We start from the raw sequence: 27,704 nt of genomic DNA on the forward strand, positions 1-27,704 counted from the left end.
CAACTTCCCGATCACTCAACACAACGTCTCATTGTCAACTTAGAAACCTCTATAAACAAAACTATTTAACCCCATCAACACCAACTTTAAAAAAAAAACTACCCCCTTCCCAGTCATCACAGTTAGCAAATTAGCTCGTTAGTCAGTTAATTAAGATTGGCCCTTGATTAAACGTTTCCGTATGCTGGCATGATAGATGATTATTGCCTAAGACTTTCCTTCACTATAAGTATGTATGTTTCTACGTATCTGTCTACCATGGAGAACAAAATGACTAGCAGAGATACCATAACGTACGACCACCATACGTACACCAAAATGCGGGTGTGCGGTCAACGAGGCACGTTATTGTCTCCGCCCTTATACGCCTTCTTTTGACCCGCCCATTTTTTGTAATACCAAAAATCGTTGTCAGATGTCTCGAAGAACGAACGCCTCGTTAGTTTACTCCTTTTGGTCATGTCCACCGTACGAATTTGACCTAGAAGAAGGCTTGACCTACCTGCATTATGGAATCTCTGCTCATATTTCCATACTCCGTGTTCACGACACTTTAATTAAGATATCTCAGATTTGATAACGAAGATTGAGATTAGGAACGGTGACGGATTTAATGGCGTTTCCTATAGGGTTAAGGTTATTTGGTTATGAGTTTGAGGTCGTTGGTTTGTAGGTCAGAAATGTGAGTGCTTGTGTGGTCTTTGGGGTTCGATTCTAGTATCGAGAATCGTTATTGAATTTAACCGTATTGAATTATGCAAAGATTTACTATCTAAAAGTCCATATTCGTAGCTAAGAAATAATACATTGACAACTAACTCACTTTTTTACACATTATTTTATGAATGAAATTGAAGCACGCGGCACTTTCCTTGAAAAAAACTGTGCTTTAAAACCTTTAAGGAATACATAAAGGTATTAAAAACACCTAATAAGCGAACTATCAACTACACTAACTAATCTATCTCTTCAATAAATAGAAGCCTTAAAATTAACAGATTCAAACTATGAAATTGCCATCATAACACTCCCACGTTGATCCATCGTAACCAATTTGACGTTCGCTCAGACCGCTTGACGTATAAGCGGCTAACTTCAGCGTAGTTAAATTTTAACGGCACAACGCCTATTGTTTCAGATTTGCAAGTTCGTTGCGTTTCATTAATCTGTTCGCTGAAACTGGCTTCTATAGGCTTATGTTAGGAATGAAAATGGATAGAGGAGGTGTAAAATTATCGGTATCTATAAACCAGTTTACAAAATCTATGATGTTTACAATTCTCTTTTGTAATTTCTGGTTGGTGCTGGTTTGTTTAATTTTAGTGATATCCTGTTCATTCGATTCATAAACACTGTTATATTTTATTAAATGTTTGCATTACTGAAAACTGTACTGTTTTGTAAATAGGATAAATAAACTAATTAAGCAGATTCAACTGCACTTTTAAATCGTTGAAAATAATAAAACGAAAATTAAATCCCAAAATTTTACTAATTTCAGCTCTAAATTCTCGTTAGATTTCTACAACCATCTGGCTAGACACTATAACTAATAATAACTAAGAGTTACATCACCAAACCAATTTCAGAGAGTCTATGCAAATAGCTCTATTCGTGGCATCAACGGTCGCACCTGGTCCACTCTTATTGGAACTTATAAGTTCTGCAAACTGCGTCCCACTCTATATCATAGAATATTTAGCTCTAGTCACAGAGAAAGGAACGATAGCGGAGATGCTATAAGGTAGGTCAGGCGCGTTGTTGTAGGTCAAGTGAGCTCAGTTGCTAGAACTAACGAAGTGTTTGGGTGTCTTGTCAAATTAAAACCAATCTGTCAAAGATTGGTATTGATTGAATGGTGATTTTATTTTGGAAATAATAGGGTATGGGTTCCATAGAAGGCGTTTGATTACAGAGATAGTAACGTTCCTCTTCCCCCGAACACTTGCATTTAGGCGAGCTAGTTTCTTACGAGATTTTGTGTTTTGACATCTCTGCTAGTCATTTTGTTCTCCATGTCTCCAACACATCTATCTCTTTCTAACTTACGACATGATACATCTCTCCTTCTCATACAAGCTGAGAATTTGTCTCGGTTATTGGAATCCGTGAGTTATGCTCAATTTTTATATGTATATCGTCTTTAAAATATATGGAGTCCAATCTTATGATTTTGAAATTTCTCTTCCTGAATTTTGACGTTGAAATTGAAATCTCTTTGACAGTGAAGCTTTAAAATTGTTGCCAATTTTGGGAACTTTATCGTTTTATTTAGTTATTTATAGATAGGCTTTGTTAAAGGTATAAAATAGGTCTCGTTTTCCAATCTTAATAAAAGTTCCTTCCTATCTAGAGCCAAAGTAATTCATCACAATAATAATAAGGCCTTTATTATGAAAGGCCGAAGAACGTTTATTAATACACCCACGTCATCGCACGCTTCCACTCTTCATTATAACGAAAGTATGTCAGACATGTTTTTCTTTGTTTATACCAAAGTAATCTACTCGAAATTGTCAAACAGAAACAAATTGTATTAACACAAAAAATACTATGATTAATACTACAAAAGTTACGATGCCAGTACAGATAAAATTTAATAAAGATAATGTATTTGGTATTCAACCTTCTGGGAACATTTAATTGTGTCTACAGATGCTTGGGCCATTCTATTACAGTTGAACCGTCATATTTGGGCCGAATATTCAAACAGCGGGATTTAATGCACGTGACCGCGAATGAATTAGGATTTGACATTTATTTGCAGATATACCCTCTGTTTGTATTCTGCTTTTGTTAGCTTTAGCCGTGTTTTGTTTCGGGACAAAAATATATAATGTGGGATTGGATTTAAGGTCTGTTCTCTGCGTTATGTTATTCTTACCTTTTGTGTTATGGGTTTTGAGGTAGGCAGTGTTTTGTTTTTATTTGTTTGGTCTCTTCTTATGATAATGTAGGTAAATCGGATAATACCCTAATTCGTCATGAAAATAAAGTATTTTGTCTAGAGATCTAACTGGGTGGGTTGGATAGCCGGAAAATAATTTGCGTTTTTACTACCTTAGGTTTTATGTAGGTTTTGATCTTAGTACTTGAATCGTGACATTGCATACGTATTTGATTTTACGCTGTATGCTTCATAAAAAAATATTTGTATTAGAACGTGATTTGCCTACGAGCAAAATCAGATGCGAGAAAGAATTTCGGCGTATCGGTCCCCGATGAATTCGTTTAGCTAATATTGAAGGGTGCGCATTCCAATTCGACAAGAATGTTGTGAGTCAGCATGAGAATCCTCCTGAGTCACGCTGACTCCTGACATCACCCCATCTGTTTACAGGTGGAATGCTAAGCGGCCGAAGCACATGACTTCACGACTAAACACTAAAAAATGTGTTTGATTGAGAAAAGTTCTAGTGTCTATTGTGAAAGGCGGACGCGCCAGTGTAGTGACCTCCCCACGTCCAGTTGAGAAGACCGAAACAGTGTGAACAATGGAATATGGTTGAACTCCATAACAACCAAACTGTGCTTCCTATAATGTTCTCGCGCAGTGAAGCCAATTAAACCTAAACGAACGTCTCTCCCTGACATTATAGCAAAAAAATAATACCATTGTAAATATAGTGTATTCCAAAAAAAAATCCTCGTCGTTGTCTACGTGTTTTAAAAAACTCTCTAGTTTTAATCTTAAAAATAAAATTTTGAAAATTTTTGAATCATCGAAGCGGTTGTCGTATTTTTGTGATAAATTAAAACAAATTATATCAATTATTGTAGGTTATGTTAATGTTAAGTGGCAAAACTGGTTGTGATGTGTATATGTAAGGCGTAAGTAAGGTTTTGGCGCGTTGTGTGCGCTGTTTTGGTGGGTGGGTTTGCGCGGGCGCCGCGCGGTTATGTTGGGGGCGGGGCGACGTAGTGACGTGTGTGTTGGCGCAGGCGCGGCCCGGCGCCGGTAAGATGCGAGAGCGGCGCTGTGCGCTCCACCGCACCGTCGCTCTACTGCTCGCCTACCTCCTCTTCCTCAACTGTCAAGTCGATGCTGCTGGTGAGTTGCATTCCTTTTTTAAATCTGTCTGGACGCTCATTTGTTTCTGTAATCACATTACATTTAAACAGGACTTATCCATATTGGACTGGAAATTCTTTAGCATCTAGAGTTCAAAACGTTTAGAAGTTCATTTTCTGTACAAATTATTATCCTCCTAGAAACTCAAACTATTGGATACTAATAAGTACTGGTCATTAGAAGATCCTTGTTTAAAGGAGTTATATTTATAGCTGTAATTACTATCTAAATCGAATCCACACTTAAAGGATTGCTCATTGTCAAACTTCAGCATATAATTTGGCATAATATACATTATTTACTTATTAGACACATTTGCTCAAACTTAAAATCAAAGACGATCTGAAATATCGATAACATAAAAACACACATTTTATCGATATTTTTTCTTCTTCAAACCGCCATATTGGAAAAGTCCCAAAAATGTCAATATCTAAACAATTCACCAACAAATGAGGGTCTAGATTACTCGCATGGTAATTTAAGTTATTTAAGTATGAAATTGTAAAAATGAACTGACGAAATAACGGCATAGAATTCTATTATAACGTTAACAGCGGTCATAATAAGCTAATAACAGTTCCAATGAATATTTCACAGAAATAACGATGTTCGTCGCGTGCCTATAATGTTAATTTCTGTCCCGATTTTTTTTTCACCGAGTGTAATTAAATAAAATGACTATGATAATCAAAGTTCATGTACTCTGGATTTTAAATAGTGAGTCTATAGTATTATTAGGTGATGATATGTAGGTATCATAATAGTACCTTTGAGGATATATCATTACAATATATTTTGTAATTTAATAAGTAATTATTGATTAGAAATGCAATTTTTGTATTCACGGAATATAGGAAGTATCCAAGCCAAGCCATGATAGAAAAAACTATTGAAAAAAATATTTCTGTGGGTATTAGGTAAAAGGTTACTCACAAAATTCTAAGTAGCTAATAAGAGTTATATAAAATAAGACTAATATACAGACATTAGTATACAGCCTGAATCCACATTAACATTAAAAACCCGACTAAAAATCGCATCCTTTCGGGTCTATCCCAACCGCATAATTATGTCGCAGTGCTTCATGAAAATGGTACCTAAAACGTTTTTATGGTGGAAAATAAAACGGCTGTAGTAAACTGTTGTTGGCGACACGTTTTGTCGGGTTCCGTACGTACTTAGTATGCGTGTCGTGTCTACCCGTGACGTGTCGCAAAGTCGGGGAAATATAGCCAGTGTGTGCATACAATAAGAAGGAAAAAAGTCGCCCTGTATATGAAATATGTAAGGCTATTCGATTTTATTGGAATGGATGCGTGGGATGAGGCATAGGATGTGCGGTGTGATGTATATTTTTGGTAAGTGTTTAGTATGATACTTTTCAATCAACGAGTACGCAGGCGCTTATCATTCTTACTTAGTAGGTCCATATGAGAACTACTGAATTTAAGTAGTATTCCAACATAAGTAACTACACCTAATCTAGTTGATTCAGGCTTTTTTTTCATCCAGCAAAGTTTTGAGATGAAAATAAAATACTGTTCATTAAATCTGCGATGAAAACCCAACTTTCATTATTGATGTATCCCTTACAAAACAAGCACCAAGGATGTTCCGAATATCAACATAAAAATCCTACGCATCCACAAACGCACCCACAATTTGGGTCGAACGGACCTCGTTACGCAAACCGACGAAAATATAAAGATATTAGACACACTTATTGTTGTTTTACGTCTTAAATTGTTATAATACCGACATTACTGACACTCGGTAGGGATCGTTTGCATAGCTAGCGACGGCTGGGCCCGCGATAAAATGACTACAGGCGAACCTACGGCGCAATTAATGAACCCTAGTACATGATAGGAGCCCAAATTATACTTTTTTAAGCCTTGGCCTGATGAAGTATTCTTGTTCGCATGTGGTGGATGTTTTGGTGGCCAGTGTTACATAACAGTCAGTTTATATGTGAAGAAAAACAAATGACTGCTGTCTTTTGGCAGATCCACAGGCCTTTTAATGTATGACGATCAATAGACCAATAGACATTAAAGGTAGAATTAAAAATTCTACCTTTAATCTTTTCAAGTGATTTGATTAGGATCGTAAAAGATTTCTTTAAAGTCCTTTAAAAATATGATTTTAGTCATATGCTTTAAATGTTGCTTACCTTAAAATTAACGAGAAACATTAAGTGCGATGACGACAATATCAAATATATTCATCAAAATATGATGTAGTGAGTTAGTCAATTATTTGAAATCAAATTGATGACGCGTTCATTAGGGTTTGCATCTTAGTTTTCATGCAGGACTAAACTTAATTTTGATGTACAATTTAAATGTCAAACATCCAATGTTATTGGCACAAAATGATTATTGGGTTTTGCTAGGAACTGTACATTAGTTTAACGATCTAAATTAAGCATAACTAAGAGCCCAGTAAAATGATGAGAATTAATCAAAACTTGTAGCGTTAATCGAAATACGAAACCACCGTTGTTTCACTAAAGATTAAAAGTATGCGTCTTCTATTAAAATATTTTAAAGCGCGTTTATCAAAGAGTGTCAAATGACGTCAGCGAATAGCGTCGCCGGTCGTTGCGTCGCGCAGATCTTAAGATGCTCTAAAATTGACAAAAGGTGACGGCTTGTGACGTCAGATGGCACCCTGTCGTTACAACCCGCCTCAATGCCACGCCTACCTTACTTAAAATACGATGGCGCCAAACAAAAAGAAAACAACACTTCCTTGCCGCACCTCCAACCAACATTAATTCTCGATTATGAATTTTATTACAATCGTAAAAGGAAAATGTTTTACTTTTGCACATATTGGAATAAGTAAAAAAGATTTCGTATTAGATGTCTTTACGACACCCCAAAAATATATTACAGACGTGACTATTCGCGTCTATCTCGATTACGAATGTCGAATCGATTTGTGGAGGGAAAAAATCGGGAATATGCGACGACGCCAGCTACCGGCTTTGATTTGCATTTTAATATGCACAAGGGAACGGGGAACGAAGCTGTCATATTGTGCAAAAGTGATAATGTAAAATGGATGTGTGTTCGGGATCGATTGGGAAACAATCGATAAAGACGTATCGAGGTCACGTCATCGCTGAGAAAAATGAGACCTCTTTCACTACCTTTATTCGAGTTTTTATGCGAACCTAAGGGAAGGCAAGATAACATTCTACAATACAAAGAAGCGATATGGAATTTCTTCGGAAATTCATTTGGGATGCGAATTCTTTATCTAAGTTATGTAGCGGCAGTGTATGTAAGGAAATTCTCTAAAGTGAATTCTGAAGGTATTCGTAAATAAGGAAGTCATTTAACTTAACTTGCGTGTTACCCCTACCTTTTTTACTTTCAATTTAAGGTCGCCTAGTTAAATAAAAAAATATAAACCCGTTTTATTTTGTAAAACTGTGAAAGTACGTATTGTAGTCATAATTCGATAGTAAAATATACACACCAAAACAACAAAATTGAACCATTCACCCTCAAAGATAATAATATACCATCCCTAGAAATATTAAACCAAAACGACTCAGGTACCCCGTTACCGTCAAACTCAACATTTATAGCCGGTTTGCACCGGAATTTCTATTTTCATTAAACGCAAAGTTCATTCGCCGGACAAATCAGAGGTAGGCATGGACGACACCACGTGTTCTCTACTGCCGGAGGACATAATCTAAATGCTAATATATCTACGTCACAGCTTCGACGATCTGGCGGACTTGACGTTCCGTTTTGCACCGATTTAAGGTGGTCTTTCGAAGCGAGCGAGTGGCGCCGTGACTGTGACGCTGTGACAGAGCGACCGAAAAATATCGGGACGATAGATGTTCTTTTATACTAATCTATACTATCTATCTTCTATATTAAAATAATAAAGAGGAAACATTATTTGTTTGTTTGTACCCTAAAGGCTTCGAAACTACAAAACCGATTTGAAAAATTCGTTCACTGTTGGAAAGCTGCACTCTTCCCGAGTAACATAGTATATTTTATCACGGTACGGGCAGTATTTCCCACGGAAAACCGCGGGAAAATGGCTAGTGTATGAAATTTTGTGCGTAAGTCGTGAATATCCAAAGTCACCAAAACGTCACTGTTGCGGCTTAAGTGACACTGCGTCGTAACGCATGGTTCAAAAGGCCACCTTTAGGCGTTCAATATCGCTGCAGTTTTAAGGGAAAAGCTTCACATAAAGCCATACAACGGAGTGCATATTGAGATGTGTTGCATGGAATTTTTATCGTGTTTTCGACCTTTTTGGTTGCGTATTAAACCTTTTTTTTGTGGATGGATGGAAATACTGGCTGAATTATTTTTTATGTTGAATCTATTCTGTGTGTGGGCTGAAATGTTCTATTTTTATCACATTTTTTTTTAGCCCACTAGTGTCGAGTTCAAAAATAGTATGAAAACAAAGTTATAAATATAATTCAATTTTGTTCATTTTCGAAATGTCCCTTACGTTAACACATCGTATATTTAACTTTTACAAAAGTATCCACATGTGCCTGTAGTAATAAGATCTTCCTACCAGATAGCATCACATAATACAGTAGATATATAACCCTTTGATTTAGAATACCCATTAATTAAGGTCTCATGTTCTCTCTAACAATAAATTTTGGGCTATCTAACGTTGAATATAAGTGGTTATTCAAGCCGCAAAACATTATGCGGTTACCATTCAGGGGTACCAACTGTACGTGGATTCTTGGTAATAAGTTTCTAACATATTTAAATACTAGCTTTTGCCCGCGACTTCGTTCGCATAGAATAGTGACTTCCGGCATATTTTTGGTTTGACCAATAGATGGCGCTATATGTCCGGAATAAATTTTATTTTTTATTTTTATTTTTTTTTAAATAAAAACTATCCTATGTCCTTTTTCAAGTTCCAAACTATGTCTGTACCAAATTTCACACAAATCGGTTTAGTAGTTTAGGCGTGAAGAAAAGACAGACAGACAGACAGAGCTACTTTCACATTTATAATATTAGTTAGGATTATATTTTGCCTTGTATTATATTGTAACTGGCATATGGAGTTTGGAAGGTTATTACTTTATATGTATCTGATTTTAGTACCTACACCTTTACACGAAGTTTCGGAACCTATGCGTTTCGTCAATGTGATTCTTTTGGAGCTGCAAAACTAAGAATATTAGATTACATATCTTATAAACCAAAAATAATTTGCCTTGGGACATCCAATTATATTGATCTCTTCAATTAATAAACTGCAAATTAGCCCTCACAGCTTATTCACAATCTCCACAAAACTGTATAAGAGTAAAGAGCAAGTTTTCGAAGCGAATAGTGAAACTTATTGATGGAATAATTAAATTTAAAATCTGGTAACCCTTGTTCGTTCAGAAACGCTCGCGGCCTTCAACTTATGAATATGAATGAGAGATAACTATGCGCCTCGAGATAACAAATATAATTTCTGAGCGAAATCTATTGTATTTTGATAATGGAAATCGTCAATAATGAGTTATTTATTGGCTTAAAGTTTGTATATAAATAACTGAAGTACAGCAGTAGAAGAAATCACATTTTAGACGTAAAAATAGCTAATACACAATTTTGCTTAAAAGGTAAATCTTATTCAAGCGGTGAGATTATATAACTTCCAACATATCGTTTATGAATGAAAAAAGAAGGTTTTAATAATAGAAAAGAAAGTCTATAGACACTAATGAGCTTTAAGTTTACTTACATTCATGAATTACTCAAATACTTCGAATATTTTGAACTTGACAATAGTGGAAGTTCTCAATGCCTGATAGGCCTTCGTGCGGTCTACCAATAATATTGTTTTCCCGGCGTGCACCGTTGAATGGCCCGAATTGAATTTCCATTGAAATGGAATTCTTTCCACGGTATTGATTTTAGATTCGGCTGAAATGAAGTTTTCATATGCCGAATGTTTAAAGATGATTTTACGTAGACGGCGTGAGTGACTTTATCTGGCAGTATTCGTTCATTTTATATCTAGAAATCGTGGTTTGTCTTTGTGTACTTAAATTCTTACGTTAACTAAGTGATTTCCAGAGGCAATTATAATGATGAATAAACCTATACTAAATGATTAAAATCCAGTTTAATAAACCGTATCCCTTAGACGTTATCATCCACAAAAATGTCATCTAAAAATTAAATTTCATTCCATTAACATCGATCCGTCCACGTAACTAAAAAAAACAAAAGAATTCCCGACCACGGTGGTTTTATCGTCCGATCTAAATTCCCATCCTATCCGCACACAGTTAGATATTAATCCCGGCCCAATAATCGCTTTTGATAAGAGATTTTCTTTCGATCCCAAGTAATAGGAAGTTTCTGCATCGGTGGTCCCTTCTATTTAAGTTTAATAACGTTTTGCAGGCGATCGTACCGCCATTGTGGGGGCCACGTGACCGCTGCCTGCAGCTACTATTGTTTAGAATTTGATAGTGGTTTCGGTAACGGCTGTGCTGATAAATATAATGGGATTGCTATGAAGTTACACTCTCTGTTTTGTTATTGGTGTCTCCATAACTTTTGTTTGATCTAAGTTAGTTTGAAGCTGTTGTTTTATGTTTGCTACTTCTATTGTAGCAAATACCTCATGTTTATTTATGTTAGTGAGCATATTAACATCTACACTAACATAATTTGCAACTGTATTGTTCGCTTTAAGTATGTAGTCCACCTGGAGTGGAATGCACGGCGAATTCTTTTGTGTGTCACCGATGTCCAATTTCATTGTTCTTTTGCCCCATGTTCCCTATTCATGTTTTTTGATTATTTTGCCTCTTTTACATATTCACGGGATTCTCGAGTTTTCTACTTTCCTGCTATTGTTGTTGTTGTCTACAGTTTTTGCTAGTTCACGAATTTCATTAATAGGATCTTTAACCACTTTAACAAACTGACAAACATAAAATTTTATTATTAAAATTTAAATATCCCCCATTCTCACCGTTAGTAATGGTATTGAATATCTCTAGTTGAGCTCTAAAACGACCGTCTAAGTCTATTGTCTCCGCTTTATCCAAAGAATTTCACTTCCGTACCATTAATTTCCCATTTCGCCCCTAAATCGACTAGTGAGAGGCTCAGCCAGAATTTTGAGCGACAAAATTCACGATAACTTGCTATTATGTTAGCTTCAATAAACGATTACCTACACGTATACCGTCTTGAGTTGCTTTATGTTGGAGTCATATGGTTCACGCTTCATTAGCCACTTTCATCTTTTTGATATTGCATTGTAGATATTATTTTTTTGAAATGATTGTCATTTCGCATTCCAAAGATAGGTACTCATGCATTTAGGTTTTGGTTCCATTGTTTAAAATTTAAGGCTACACAGAAACGCTCCTGTAGAGATTTTGACTCTGATAACAGATTTATATGCACTTTGCTCCGTCCTTTCAAAAGAACGCAAAAACAATATCCATGGAACAAGAGATAAATTTATCAAAGCACACAAAGACTAGCTCGGCTTGCGTTTATAATTTCCAACTAACGCTACAAAAATTGGCGAGTGACGTAGTACGGTGGGTCTTTTACGGAGGGTGTAAGCAAACAAGCCCGGAGATAAGCTGCATTCAAGGCGAAATTGTGAAAACGTCGAGTGGCGACAACAAAGAACCTTATTAACCTGCCACTAACTAATGGACGACGATAGGGTTACAGAATGACCCGACTCGAAAGGTTCCTTTGTAATGTTAATAAGGCATGTACCTATATTGTAATTTTAGGTCCATTCTCAAAGTTTGTTGTCGTTGCATCCGTGTTCCAATTAAAAATATTCGTATTCAATTTTTATATCGGAACTTTGTGGGGCAGCTATGAAAAGGCTGGAAGTTGAAAAGGTGAACATTAAAGAGATCGAATTCGCGCCCCTTTGAAAGATGGAATCTTGAGTGCTGTTGGTAAACCTGTTCTCTTTGAGTCGACTTTTTTCATCCCCTTATAGTCGGGTCGGCGGAATGTTAACTAGTGTGAACGGTGGCCAGCAAGCGATGAAAAGAGATGTACACACGATACATGCATAGTTTAGACGCCGCCTTTGCTTGCCAAAGTTAATGGAACTTGGAAAGGAGTGTGTATGAAAGCGGCTGTCTTATCTTGGACGTTAAAGACTTGAGTCTCGATGTTTATCTTGGGAACACTCTGGCATATAGCGTGCTTCCATTTTCAAACTTAAATGCGTTAGCTTAGCTTATAATGGTAGTAGAAGATTTTAATTCAACGTGAACAAAAACTTTGGAATTACTTGCGAGATTGCAAGAAGAATTTAAATCTAAAGCTAATGCGTTGCATCCACAACTGAGTCGTTATTTGAATAGACTGCACGTTGAGTTCAAAAGGAACTCTTCAGACAAACAATATCGACCTCATCATGGGAAATATAAAATATTCCATTAACTATGAGCAACCGTTTTATATCACCATTAAAACACTATTGGATCGAAAGTGAGTGCATGCAACGATCCCTTTTACAATAAACGCCATGACGCTCAAGCATTATTTCCGAACGAATTGCTTGGACTTTATTATTTTCATTTTAAATTAAGTACGGTTTACGTCATGTTGCATTAAAGTTAAGCAGGGGCTGTTTTATTTGATGACGGCCTGTGGAATTGTAATCGAAATTTATTTTTGTTTAAATGGACTCTCGTTTAGTACTGGCTTTTTGGAATGAAATTCTTCAACGCGATTTATGGTACAAGCATCATAAATTTCCCCTTTTTTATAACTGCATATTTTCCTAAAAAAAGTTTTCATCAATTTGTATTTTCCAATATTGTTTCCATTAGATTATCTGGTTGAGGGTGGGGGAAAATTAAATGTCAGTAACGTCACTCGTTACAGAGCTAAATAGAGCATTTATCCCGCGACAGATTGACAGGACTATGTTTATTAATACTGAATAGCATTAACACTTAATAGATTGATAAATATGCAATTTATTTTGTGTCACTTTTTTAGCCGACTGATTTTTTATGATAGATTTATAGATAATATATTTCTTTGACACGCCCTCTAGTACAAAAAATATATAGTAACCTCTTTTTGGGAAGTTAGTTTAAAATGAGTGATTTTTGGGGCCATATGCAAAACATACAATGCATATTCACGCCATTTTACAAATTAAATAACCACAATAAACAGAATGGAATTGAAACATTTCAATTGTAGACAAACAAATAGTAATTTACGTGAAACTTTGTACCGCGTCTACAGTCGGATATATAAATTGAATGTGACAATTAAAATCCGTTAATGAGTCTCAGTTGACATTACGGTGTTAAGAGCTGCCGAATTACCACAGATAAAACATGAAACCTGATCGAAATGAAAACAATCACGAGCGAATGTTTATTTATTCAAATTTTGTGTTTTATACTGAAGCAAAAATGTGCAAATTATTTTGAAAATAAAGTGAAAACAATGGACACAAATATACATATTTAACATCTTTTGTATTACCATGAAGGTTTACATACTAAAGAATATTCGAGAGCTGCCAGAGCTAAACGTTTCGCAGCCATTTTTTTTTTCGAATCTAATTTCGAATTCCAATAGAATACCAGAGTGAATGGTATCAAATTGAATGCTCAACAATAGTCAATCTAAAGCATTCAACATCGATTAAGCTTTAACTGATATCGATGCACATCCATTTGAAAAAGGCACATAGAAACATTTGTACAAATTCAAAATTAATCTGGCTAGTTCATTGGTTCAAAAAACTCTAGACTTTTATTAGCAAGTGGCAGAATTATTTATGTGTAAAAAACTACTTTTAAAGAATATCAATCAAATGTTATCTAGAGAGTCCCGATGGAACTACTTCTAACTCCCCGATAAAAAGTAGTCTAAAATAAAATAATTAATCATCATTTCATTTATAAATCGGTTGAAGCTATATACAGACAGCGTTATGGATAGAAACTACTACTGTAGCATTTACAATATTAGTATGTATTCAAGTGACAATCAATACGACTTTATTTGAAAACACATTACTCATGCATATCTTATACGCGCAACCCCTAATTCGTTGTCTTTCAACCAGTAAAATAACTCTGAAAATTAGGCCAATACACACTGGTCAAACTTGGCAGCGACCACACAATGCTGCGGTATGACCGTGGGCCTATAACTTGTCCCCCAAGTCCCCAATCCCCCGGTCCCCTTTCCCCCATTTGTCCCCGTGTGCAGTGGCCGTGTAATTATTTATGTCGCGACGTCTGCTTAACTGTTGGCAGACGGTGTTTTATGTGCCCCTAATTCCCTGAACTAAGTGTTGTCAGTTTAGGTAGTAACCTACCTTCTGGGTAGCTTGCTAGGTGATTAAACCTGCATGCAGCTCACTCGATAAGAACAAGAAGACTGGCTGGAGCATGCTAAATACTAGAGCAGTTTGGATGCAGTGAGGAAAAAAATAAAAAATAAGTATGTGTTTGAATTAGGAACGAAACCATGAAGGCGATACCGCTTTCGAAATCGATTGTAAGTGACTGTCATTTGTTTGCAATGACTATTTTGACAGATTTTTTCTAAGTTCTGAGTTCTCAATGAACATACCAAAAAAGGATCCCGACGAATTCAGAACCTCCTCCTTTTTGGGAATTCAGTCAAAAAATGTTTTACATAAATGTTGAATAAAGCAGTCAAAATGGTTTAGCGTATCTCAAATCACAGTAAACTCATACGTACATTTATTTACAATGGTCAGTTGACCTCTCACACGAACGCTCCACATAACATTATAATTTCGTTTTAATTTCATAAATAAAAACCAGACACAAAATGAGTTATCAGCTGTGCCCTGATAACGTGTTAGTAATGGCTAGGTTAGCACAATTTACCCTGAATTAGCCCACCGATGTTTTTACGTTATGAAATTAGATATCGTTCATTTGTTTGAAGCGTCTGTGGCGCTAATAAAACTCGAATACAAGGCTATAGTGGAAGGACGTTGGCTGGCTATCGTGTTTTAGGGTTCCGTGGAAAGGGTCCATTTTGAAGTCCTGTTTTGCCGTACAAGAATTAAGGCATTACATTGACACACAATATTAGAAGTATTCAAAATAATCTTTTATATCTCTACAAGAAATATCTAGGTGCCGCGGCTATAAAGTCAATTTTAAAGATTCAAATATAATTTCTTGCTTACTTATAAGGATTTCAAACTATGCGGAACCACGGTAACGCCGCCATAATGTGGATTCAGTAGGATTTTTTTAATTAACATCGCGTGAGCCGGGCCCCTGTCGTGACAAGGGGTAACTTTTACAGCCTACTGGCTTCTCTTACAATTCATTATACTTTGACAGTACCACGTTTACAGTTCAAAATGCAACCGACTATGTAATAACTGGATTATTGCTACACTTATATTTACTTGAATTGGCTCGTAAACTAAAGTTTGATACGCTATTTTTGGTTCTTGAATATAAATTGCAGGTAATTTTTTACCCGACTGCAGCATGCGGGTTATTTTTTTTTGTTAAGATATGATTCGCTTTCTTTGCTTTCATAATTTTGACTTACTGTAGGAAAAAAAGAAAAATAACAACTTTAATTCATGCAATGCTCTTCTTTAAGTGATGAGGCACTTAGATATAAGTTAAAATGTGTAGTTATAGATTTAACCGTTTACTCTTTGTTGAAGAGAAAACTAAATAAATAAACTTTTAAGATTTCTTCCGCGGTTCGGAAAAAATACTAACTAAACATTGAAACCAAGAAAACTAAACTAAAATTCAAAGGTCGAACAATCAACGCATCAAAAGACGGAACTGACTAAAACTTGTTGGTAATCCACAGAAAGGGATACCCGCATAAAATATACGTCGGGGAAGTTCGATTTGACCCAAAAATTGACCGTAGCGAGTGACCGACGGAACCCCAGTAATAAAGGTCGCCCTATATTTGTGACTTAATAAAAACGCACTGCTTGGGGAGCGAACGGTACAAATGGTGTGTTACCTCGAGTTTTTTTTTTTTTTTTAGATACATATATGGTGGGGTGAAATACCTATCCAAGGGAGATAGTTGTTTTATGTGACAAAAAAAATGCATTCTATTTTCTTTGTGTTTATGCACTTTTTGAAATAAATTGTAATTTCTAATTAATTTAATATACCAGTTAATTTATTAATGTATCTTTTGTAATCTTTTGTAACTTGTAATTCTAATTATTATTATTGTATTTTTTTTAATCCATTGTAATTATCATGTAATCAGTTTTTAATATTGTACATATTATATTTACCACAATATTTATACAAGCGGTGTTAACCTATAATTAATTGTTACACAAGTGTAGGATAACATACATCTTGTGCTGTTAATGTTAAGGTGTAAACAGTTGTTGGTTAACCTCAAATAAATAAATAAATAAATAAATAAATAAATTCTATTTTATGCAGAGAAAAAATTACTTTTTTTTATTTTACTTATTTTATAAAAAGTGGTATTAAATTACCAACATGACAATTTTCAACTTTATTAAAGCGTTTAAAAGAAAATCCACAAACACGTGTAAAAAAATCTAATAATTTTTCCTACGACTTCCTCATAAATAAGTGCCTACACACACGATCCGCGTCTCATCTATAAACAATCGCATAACATTTGATAGGCAACGCATTATTACTTACCTGCACGTCTACGCCTGCCCTAATCTCCACGTACCTCATAAAAATAATAAACTGTCGGTGATAAAAACGGTTCTTTATGTACACTTGTTATATTTACATGTTTATGTCACAATTCACAATATCGTCTGCTATGGTTTCGTAAGTAACTTGGGTATACATTTTGTACCTACTGAGAAGGAAATGGAGAAATTATTTCGTTCTTTTAAAATAACGTAAATTACATTTTAACAATGTTTTAAGGTAATTCCTACAGTTGTTTAATACACATGCATGGTAGAATATCCAGTTTAGTTATGTATGCGTTTATTTACGAGTTTATCGATATATATTATATGTATGTGTTATTATCCACACATCACTCCTTGCACCTACCACTGCTATTTCTCCACCACCCAAAGGTAGCCTGATAGAAAACGCCTAAGCCATTCCGCCGTTTTACAACGTGCAAGAAGTATAAATAACAAATAAATATATTATATAAAAATATACGATTTATAGATAATATTCTATTCGTGCTATTAGTTAGGTAACTAAGCTTATAGATAGGCAACTAATTGATCTTCTATAGTTGCCTGTTAAGCTACTTATACAATTTGAGCCGCTGTAATATTATGTTCGATTTCCAGGTAATGGTATTGAACTAGTTATGTAGTCTCATTTCTCGGTAGCATTCCAGAGTACATAATTGTTCTCCGTTGATGACAATAAGCTGGGCTGTATTTTAACAGCAAAAATGTTGTGGGCTTCCAGAGAAATGATGTAGTTCACATATGTATGGCCAAGCAGTAATTTGACTAGTTCAAAAACCGTGAATTTATTAAAACACATCAGGTTTTGTTTTTCGATACATATATGCAATGTGCTATGTTTTTCTGTTTAGTTCTAATTTTTGATTGTCAAAAAAAGCTGTCAAAATGACAAAAATATGCATCAGATTAAAGTTATATTGAAAAATCTGCCTTTTAAACGTAATTTACAACACAATCAATATAATATACCATATCATATCGTATCGTACATATCCAACCCATATCTTGGGCTCAAGTCTAGAACAGATTAATTCATTTGTTTTTTCTTTTGTTAAAATAAATCTCATACAGTCTGTACTTAGCATTATATACGTTGTGTCACTGACAGTCGGGACCAGGTGTAAGCCCGGCCTTAATTAAGAAATAATTTGATATGGGACACAGCGTTTTTTGTGTCTCCCGTCTGATATTATTTATTTACTTGCAATGTATGAAATAAATAAAAATTGTAGGGTTAAGAGGACGAATTGGGATTTTTGGCGCCAAGGATGTCAATTTTTCTCAGTAAATACAAAACGGATCAAAATACAACTCGGTTACCTGAAAGTTCATGATATTTATTTTGTTAGTTGTAGAAACATGATTAGGTAACTTTTATAACAGAGAAAAATATATCAAACATACCTCTTTTTAAAAAGAGATTCACATATTATGGGCAAACGGGACCGATTTAAGCCTCTTAACTTTTTTAGTAGTTGAGTATATACATACTCTTTAAAATGGTAGTAGGAATTTTTATTAAATTATCATTTCTAAATATTAAAATTACAAAACCATTTTGTCGCTTACGACTTTTAGTTATAAGCTAGCGCGCGTATTGTTATCCTCGCCCCGCTCAGACGCTCCGACCCCTTTTGGCGCCTTAGATGCGCGTGCCGGTTATGGAATTATTGTTGACCACTTCCTCGCCTTAAAAACGTTGCTCGAAACAAATGACGAATTATAAATCTTTTCAAAATGTAAAGAATCACTTGTCGAGTTTTGAAATCGAAATTATAACCCTATTCTTGCAAAATATCCATTGTATATTCCACGTATCGGTAATTTCAATGCTACCCATACAAATATCGATCTTTTTTATAATCGCACTGCTGCATAATTCGAAACTCCCGTATGTTTGTTCAAATCGGACTCAATCGTATAAAGTTGTTTGATATCGTGTAGTCAGACACGAATCAATAAAACTGTGTTTATGACTGTTGACAGAACTGTGAAGTTATTTTCAAACATCTTGTTTGATTTCTGAAAGTTGTCATATAAAATGGCGACGGTTGTCAGCGAGTTTTAATCGGTTTACTGTTTGTTATTTGGTTTTCATTTTGAATAGTTTGATATTTTTTTAGTGATTGTAAAAAAATCGGAAAAGTTTTTTATTTGTTGACAAATATATTTTTTTAAGTTAGTTGAACATTTGCTTAAATTGCACCTTATCCGTTTTCTTTTAAGTCAAAAACAGTATTATACAGTAAAGTACCAAAACAACTACGTTAATAACAGCCCCGTAACATAATTACACCATAGTTCATAAAAAGCGAGTGCTTCATAAATCCAAATCATAATTCTTTAGCAGAAACAGAAAAATACCTTTGTAACGATTTCATAAAATGTCAAATGAGGTTTGTTGAGAAATGTAAGAAGAACTGCAGTGTACTTGAATTGTGGGCGGTAGGCAATTACTGAGGAGGGTGGAAAATAAAACCTACTGCGACATTGTGACGTACCGTTGGTTCCACTGGTTTAATGAAGGAACAATCAGAATGTCCACTGTTTAAAATTTTTTCGAAACTATAATCTGGAGTCATCGTAACTATGGCTTTACCAATTTGGCCCTTAGACCCAAGAACCGGTTTGATCCAGGTTTAAAAAGAGACTACATCAATATTATTTATATGCCTTTTAAAGACTTTAAAATTATCAGAACATTGTATCTCTGCAGCTTTTTTTAAAACCTCTCTATGAAATGTTTCTGGACTTGGCTGGCACACTACTTCAAAACATCTTATGTAACCAAACGTTTTTAAATGTAGAAAATTATTGAAAATTTTCAGTCTTTTGTTTCCGTGTGAATTCCCCACAGTCCATACACTGCATTGTCCTTCTGTATATAAAGTTTGTTTGTTACGTTTGTTGTCATTGAACGACAGTACAAGCTCATGAGCGCCCTCAATTATAATGCTATACGGCCCGTTGTTAGTTTTCTAATATTTGTCCCGGTTGATTATAGTTCTGTTTGACATTTTGTTACTAATGAACGGACTTGTTCCGAAGTGTTGTCTTTTGTTTTTTAACTCTGTGTAGAATCCCATACATGTTTATGATATGCACCACAAAATGGATATTTTAAGTAAAGGGTACACACGCTGGATGCAGATCTAACAGGTATCTGTGGAAATCTAAGGGGGAGGCCTATGTTCAGCAGTGGATGTCCTGTGGCTGAGATGATGATGATGATGTACACAGATTAGAAAGAGTTTTGATTTAGACATATGTATTTGTGGTCATTTTCATACATGGAAATTCATACAGCCTTAGTAATGTCTGATAATGTCTGAACACATTTTCACACACGGTCGGTTAGCCCCATGGTAAGTTATTAATTAACTTGTGTTATGGGTGCTAACACAACTGATAAACTACATATAGCTACATATATACATATTGATAAATACATATTGAAACACCCAGACCACGGCCAACAAACATGCTCATCACACACATGTCGACCGAACCGGGAATCGAACCCGGGACCTCAGGTTCGGCAGTCCGGCATGGTGACCATTGCGCCATCGAGGTCGTAATATATTTTGAAATCTTTTATTGTATATCGTTGACATACACAACAATAGCTCATATGCAAACGTTAAGCCTTCTCGATACAGATGAAAAGAAACTTTTACAGGCACGTTTTCACCTCAAAGGAAAAAATATCCCAATACACCATGATCTGTAGCAAACTAAAGTTTTAGAACGACGTACATCTATCAACTAGTTAGTGAACAAATCGACGGTTATGCAAAGGCTTTGGCAAACCAGCACTAGTTAGGGATGCCACTCGTACTAATGGTTGCAGATAAATCTTTGCTTTGCTAATTGTTTGACATTAAAACTGGATGCTGTGCTTGTTTGCTGGTGTTTTTTGTTTTTGTTTTTAGAAGTGGTTAGGTGTGCTGTTAAATTTGAATAGTAGATGTGTATTCAGATATATTTTTTTTAAAGGATTATAACTGTGTGGTGTAATAGTAGCTAGGAATGAACAAGTAAGACATACCGTCTACGCTTTAAGAAATGACTTCGACAAGAATTTTGTACACATTCGGTACAGAATATTGGATTAATAAACAAGGAAAGACATACCTTTTACGCTTTAAGAAATGATTTATGCAACAATTTTTATGCACATATGGTACAGAATATAATCCAAGAAAAATCTAGCTCTACCAAAGGCCTAGCTTATGTACACGAACCTTGTATGAACCTATTTTGACGCTCAAAATTCCCCCAAAACTCCAAATACGATTATTCCTCGCCTGTCTATAATACCGACCCATACATTAGAAGCGACGCATAAAGTCTCGGTAACACTAAAACTTCCCAACAGGTGCAAACGCCGCCGCCAAATTGGCAAACACCGACAGCCCTGAATTTGTAAATACGTTGCGAAAAATGGCGGCGGAACCCGATACTTTTGAACGTTGGTTCCAGAACGTTCCTCGTAACGGCCAGTTGCATAGCAAATTAAGTAATTTTAAAACGTTTGCAGAAAAGTTTAGACAGGTTTTTCGGGTCTCTTCGGATAATAGGTTATTGGATATCTGGTGTTACAATAACGTTTCTTTTCCCAAATTTTTGTAACGGACACTTTTGTGTAGCATGTAGCTTATATTCATAAATAATTTTAATGTAAATAAGCATACAAGTAAAACACAAATATCCAGTCCACGGTCAAACATAACAAAGTTAATTTTGATATAATTTATTTATCTCAAGCCATGCGGAAGGGACGAAACACAACCGCCCACGTAAAACGAAGTTTGGTACTAGGCGAGCATAAACCTTTAGAAACTCACATAATTCATACGCGTGTGTGCGTGAAAGATAAAGCTTTAGAATATTTGTTTGTTAGTGTGCGTGTCTTGTAATGGCCGCTTTCTTTTCGCGCCTTTTTACCAGTAAACGGACCTTTGACCCTTAATGAAAGTTCAAGTACGGGTATTCTTAGAAATAGTGAACAATAGTTCAGTAGTGTTTGTTTTAGCTTGAAAGGCTAAGTACTTAGGCGTTCATAAAGTTAGTTTAGTAGTGAAATGTAATTTAATAAAATAATGCTGAAAATGGCGCTTTTGTTTTGTTTTGGTAGCACTATAGCTATTGTTTATGTTCGGTCTCAAAATTAACTGAACTTATTACAAAAAAGGTGATATATCACATCTTATCATCTCCCTAGCCTTTTCCCAACTATGTTGGGGTCGGCTTCCAGTCAGTTTTGTACAAGGAGCGACTGCCAATCTGACCTCGTCAACCCAGTTACCCGGGCAACCCAATACCCCTTGGTCAGACTGGTGTCAGACTTACTGACTTTTGACTATCCTATCGACTGCAAATGATGTTCAATGACAGATTATATATCACATCTATCACCAAAAAACAGAAAAAATACCTTAAAACTTTATGAAATAAAAAAGCGTTTCCTTTTAAAATGATTAGTTGGCACACAAAAGTCGCGGAGACTCTCTGCCAAGTCATGACGTCTCACAAATTAATTACACTTAGACTTGAGCGGTAATTAGTTAATTAATTAAAGAATGAGCATGGACGCCATCGATCTTGGGCGCTTGAATTTAGTGAGCGTTTATAAAAATGAAATGGAAGTTGTATTTTTGTTTGGCTGTTTTATGTGTGAGAAAATTACTGATGAACTATACCTAAAAGGTATAGTTAGGTTTAAATTCGACGTAGTAAATTGATAAATTAAAGTGCTGGTTATACCTGTAGGTATTTCATTTAGAAGACATATGTACTTATAAGACAAAGTCAAATTAAGCTTTTATAGAAAGCGACTATGGAAAATCGAGCCTGTTTATATGTGTGTAATCATCAGTCATAAATCAATAGCTACAAAATAAGTAAACGTAACACATTATACTACTCATCAGAGACACCTTAATTAAGAATTGGTGACGTTTTAAGATGCTTTACTAAAATATGATAAAGAATCCTGTTTATGAAGAACGATAGTTTTAGCTTGTTTAACACCTAATTATACAAAGGCTGGTCGTAAGAAACCTACCCTAACACCATATAACCACTATACAAGAATTGTATGCCCCATAATTTACCCCACCAAACTACCACCAATTTAGTTCTTATGCAAAGTTATTGGTGTACACGCCGTAATCCCACTGAAGCCGAGATTTCAGTAATATAGAAGGCAAAAGGATTAGTATTGCCAGATGAAACGTACATCTAATAAAGTTGGGAACATACAGCTTTGCCCGAATTTCGTCTAACACCAAAAAACACCCGGTTCCCTTTGAATGTATGGATGGAAGAAAAACTTTGTGAGATGAAATTTTATTTTTAAAACGGATGTGTAAAAATACATTTTATTTGTAATGGCAACTTCAATTATACATATTAAAGGTAGCACTAAAGTATATCTTTGAATTTTTTTTATAGATAGGGATTTTAGTAAATAGGTAGAATATTCTATATTATGTAAACCAATAGACACAACGAACCGTCTTATCGCTAAAAGCGATGACAATTATTAAAAATATGCAATCTTTTTGTTCAGTCGATCAGTATTAAAAAATAAAACATAAATACTTCCAGATAATGGACTCACCAGGGGTTACAAAAATTCCTTAAATTTTTTAAAGAAAAATAATCATTTCTTTTGGCGACTCTACAAACGCAAACCGCACGTTACACAAAACACAAATACCCTCAAATTATGACACACAGCGCTAAACGGAAGTACTTAAGGCGAACGCAATATTTCTTGGCGGGCAATAAAACCGAGACACAACTGATAACGGTATATTTTTCATAATCTTGACGGTGATTTATTTAGAGTGCTGAGAGTATGGAGTCATTTTATCAAATATACTTTGAAACATTTGAAATTGGTTATCATCTGTACTTATTTTCACCTACTACGACTATGTATAAGGCTGAAGAGTTTATTTGTTTGATAGCGTTTATCTTAGGAATTGCTGCTCTGATATGGACAATTCTTTCAGTGTTAGATAGCTTACTAACCTAGGCTGAAGACTACTCTTTTTTATTTACTTACTTCATCGACATTTTTAACGAATTTATTACAAGTAATGAATCGGTTTTTTCTCTTCATCTCCATGAACAGTAGCTTTGATTTTGTTCAAAATCATCTTTGTTTGATGAGTTCTTTTACTTTTGAAATTATTTACTTTTTTAAATTCAAAATCTTCAGCTTTTATACACAATATTCAAGAAAAATAAATGCATCTATTCAAGACTCTTACAAAACCAAATTCACTTTTGACATTTACTTCAATATTACACAAAATCTAACAACATTTTGTACCTACACACCTATACCAAATACATTTAAGCTAAAGCCTAGACTACACTTTATTAGATTACCTTAGGGGTCGTTCAGTCCAATAATTTCTGACGTCCCTAACTATGAAAGTAAATAGATTAGGCGCAAGAAGTCTCGGTCACTTAGTGTGATGATGTTGTTAGAGAATAAGTTTTTGTCACGTGTTAGGCGTAGGAGTAAGTAAATTACTTGTGTGTGTACAGCCTTATGTAATGTGTGTTATGGTAGGTATTTTTTATTTGTGTTTTGTCTTTTAGACAGACTTAGAAAGATGTAGATACCAATTTTTAAAGTACTTAGTTCTTTCGGTTTTTACTTCTATGCACCTGTGATCATGTAAAATGCAGTTTTTTGTTCACTACATTAATCATCTACTAGATATTAATTACATAAAGATGTATACTGCATGCTAGACGTAACGAAAATATTTTCCTTATCCATTTTATTCGTGCCTATACAAATTCCTTTATTTTTGTTTCTGTCAAAATTTCAAAATGCATAATATCTTAGAAATTAAACCCTAGCTTAGCCAATCTTCATCCCACATTAATACCCCAAGTTTGTATTGAAAATGGCTGTCCATATATAAAGCAAAACATACTAAAATCACTGGTCCTTAAAACGGTTTGAAATAGCCACGCAGTAAGTGTGGGTAGTGATTAATAGTCATTCTTTAGTGAACCCTCGGCCCTTCAGCCCACAATGAATTGCCGGTATTATAAGCAGCATTAACTTCTACTAAATATCACTTGCTTCTGACCTTTTTTTTATTAAAATAGAAGTATACTTTTCCTTAAAATTCTCTCTTAAAGTACGCTTTTTGAGGACGGAATTAAATGGTATTAAAATTCACACAGAGTATTAAAATACTAATAAACTAGTATGGCGTCATTCTATCGAAAAGTAATATAGTTATTTATTTTTCATTCATTCATCTTTAAAGGACATAATTAAATGATATTTAAAAAATGTCACAGAGTAATAGGAATCAGTAGTTCAATGCATGACGTCATTCTATCGAAAAGTAATAATATTTTATTTTATTTTATTGGGAAGAGACAACAAACAGTTACATTGTAAATAGTGAACACAGGCATTATAAACTAAAATAGATGTAACAATGCAACCCACAACGTTATCTACAAATTAATAAAAACATATAGAGACATAAAAAATTAAGCTAAAGTTAGAAGACTAAATATCTTTTTTTCCATTCATTCATCTTTAAAGGACATAATTAAATGATATTAAAAAAAACACAGAGTTTTAAAATACAGTTGACTAATATGACGTCATTCTATCAAATAGCAAAAATATTTCTTTTTATTCATAAAATTCTTTGCGAAATATAAACAATTTTGTTTCATATTTAAAACAAATTCCGTTACATTTAATTAAACAGACTGAATGCATATTTCATAGAGTGTTAATTAATAATAATTTTGACATGCGGTTGCCTTATTAGTCCTTTATTGCATTCCGCTATTGTTTGTTCGTGAAGGCTATTGTCAGGAACATTGAATAGTAGCTTATTTACTATTTGAATATGCTTTGGTTGGAAACTAGATGGAATTTGATAAATCTGTAATACAGTTTGTTTCATGATGTTCTATAAATATGGATATTAAATACATTTTTGCTATGACTTCTGACTGATTATTATCATCAACCAAAACTCATCCTATTTCTTTTAACTTTCTCACGGTTGAATTGCTGAACTGATTTAAAAAATATTTGGTATGAAGATCAACTGACTGAAACTCGTGTACTAAAAATGCAATGGCTAAATAATATATTTTTATTAGTGAGGTACATGATTGTTACAATTAGGTATTACAGTACTTACATATTTTTTTTGGTATACTTACCTAAAATCCAATAGATAAATATATTGACCAACTGCTATAACCCACTCTATGACCACAAAGACCAGTTACACACTTCATAAGGAACACGATAAGCCTACGTCACCATTTTTATTTACCGAGTTATACATAAGGGCATATATGTATGTATACACATACATCGCTAACCTAATTCCGAGATAATTTAACTTTATGTTGACGCTCTGCGGATTAAGTTTGGGCAAGTATACAAGTATACAACATACAGTATACAAGTATACATAATGTTTTGTTTCTTATGAGGCTGTGTTTCGTGTCCATTGGGTAGGGTTTACGTTTTACTGTTACCAGTCGTGGTCTTTTCTTTGGGTTTTTGTTGATATTTCATTAACAAATGCGGAAGGATTTTTTAGTTTTATTTATCTTTAGCTTCGGGGTCCAAGATAGGTGGTTGAGCCTGTGTAACTAAAACCTAAAAGTGCATCTGTATACTTCTTTTGATCTAATGGTTGAATTGAATTGTTTTAACTCTTCTCACAAATATCCTACCTCGACATAGTCTGGGAAAAGGTTAGGCAGATGTTGAGACTCCCATACAAACTATAGACAGTCTTTATTAAAATATGAAATACAGCATTGATATTTCACGCAGTGTGTCCGATTTTAAACAACAAACTCTCAAATTCTATTCAAACATCTCGCGCTTTAAAAAGCAATCACGGCCAACAAAAAAGGGCGTCTATGTTCGCTGACAGATATATACCGATTTGTTCGCTTTTTGAAATATATCCGAAGTACAGAGCTGTGCATATTTAGATGGTTCCCTGGAGTGCTGTTGATACATAATGTACTCGATTGCACTGTCTCTCGATTATGAATGGAATATCGATTGGAAGTGCTTGAAAGAGGTCTTAATCTGAAAATGCAGTGTATTAATTTAATCCCGATAATGATGAAAATTACTTCAAAGTATTCACTACGTTTAATTTATTGTGTCAATGTAAATTGTAATAAATTACTCGAATATTTTACTATCTATTTATTATATTAGCAAATATTGAATATACAGTTTTACTATCAGTTTTTTAATACAAATAAAACTTTAAAATAAACCTACTAGAGTTCAAAATTCAAAACAATATGAAAGACAGCTAAATTCCAAACAGCCCAGCATTAATATTAATACAATACCCTAGAATTTCATAGATAACATTTCATAGACAAGCTCTAAAGACAGTCTAAGTTTGTATAGGTACAGCAATTACATAATACTGTAGAATTATGTGACCCGTCGGTATCTTGTTGGCATATTGCCAGACCTGCGCTTATTAAGGACAGAATCACGCTAATCTTATTACATTTTACTTGTCATAATGTCATTTGTTTTATGAAGTTTTGATTAAAAGAGGTTGTTCTCACTTGCAGTTATTATCACTTTTAGATGTGACCTGATTTTTCTGACAGCATGAGTACTGAATGAGATTTTGGGTCTGTTTTTTTTGTCTTACAGTATAAAATTAACGATTCGCTTAATTGCTTTTCTGTGTTTTGAAAGTCTAATTAATTCCTTCTAAATGTTTAACACAAACGAAAAATCTGTTACAGTATTAATACAATACTTTTCATTAGGAATAGATTACCATGATCTAACATCATCCGTATAGTGGAAATCGCATGCATTTAATGCTCT

General features: G+C 34.5%; 1 protein-coding gene across 5 annotated transcripts in view; it reads left to right on the top strand.

The window, feature by feature from the left end:
* LOC110371991 (tyrosine-protein phosphatase Lar) overlaps positions 1-27,704 on the top strand; it is a 361,770-nt gene that overhangs the window by 155,114 nt on the left and 178,952 nt on the right. For all 5 annotated transcript variants that reach the window (XM_064036779.1, XM_064036780.1, XM_064036782.1 and 2 more), the window contains exon 3: positions 3,943-4,051. In XM_064036779.1, coding sequence (XP_063892849.1) covers positions 3,943-4,051 — 109 coding nt within the window. The remainder of the gene's footprint in view (positions 1-3,942; positions 4,052-27,704) is intronic.

Source organism: Helicoverpa armigera, chromosome 11 (assembly GCF_030705265.1).
Source record: "Helicoverpa armigera isolate CAAS_96S chromosome 11, ASM3070526v1, whole genome shotgun sequence".
Taxonomy (NCBI): domain Eukaryota; kingdom Metazoa; phylum Arthropoda; class Insecta; order Lepidoptera; family Noctuidae; genus Helicoverpa; species Helicoverpa armigera.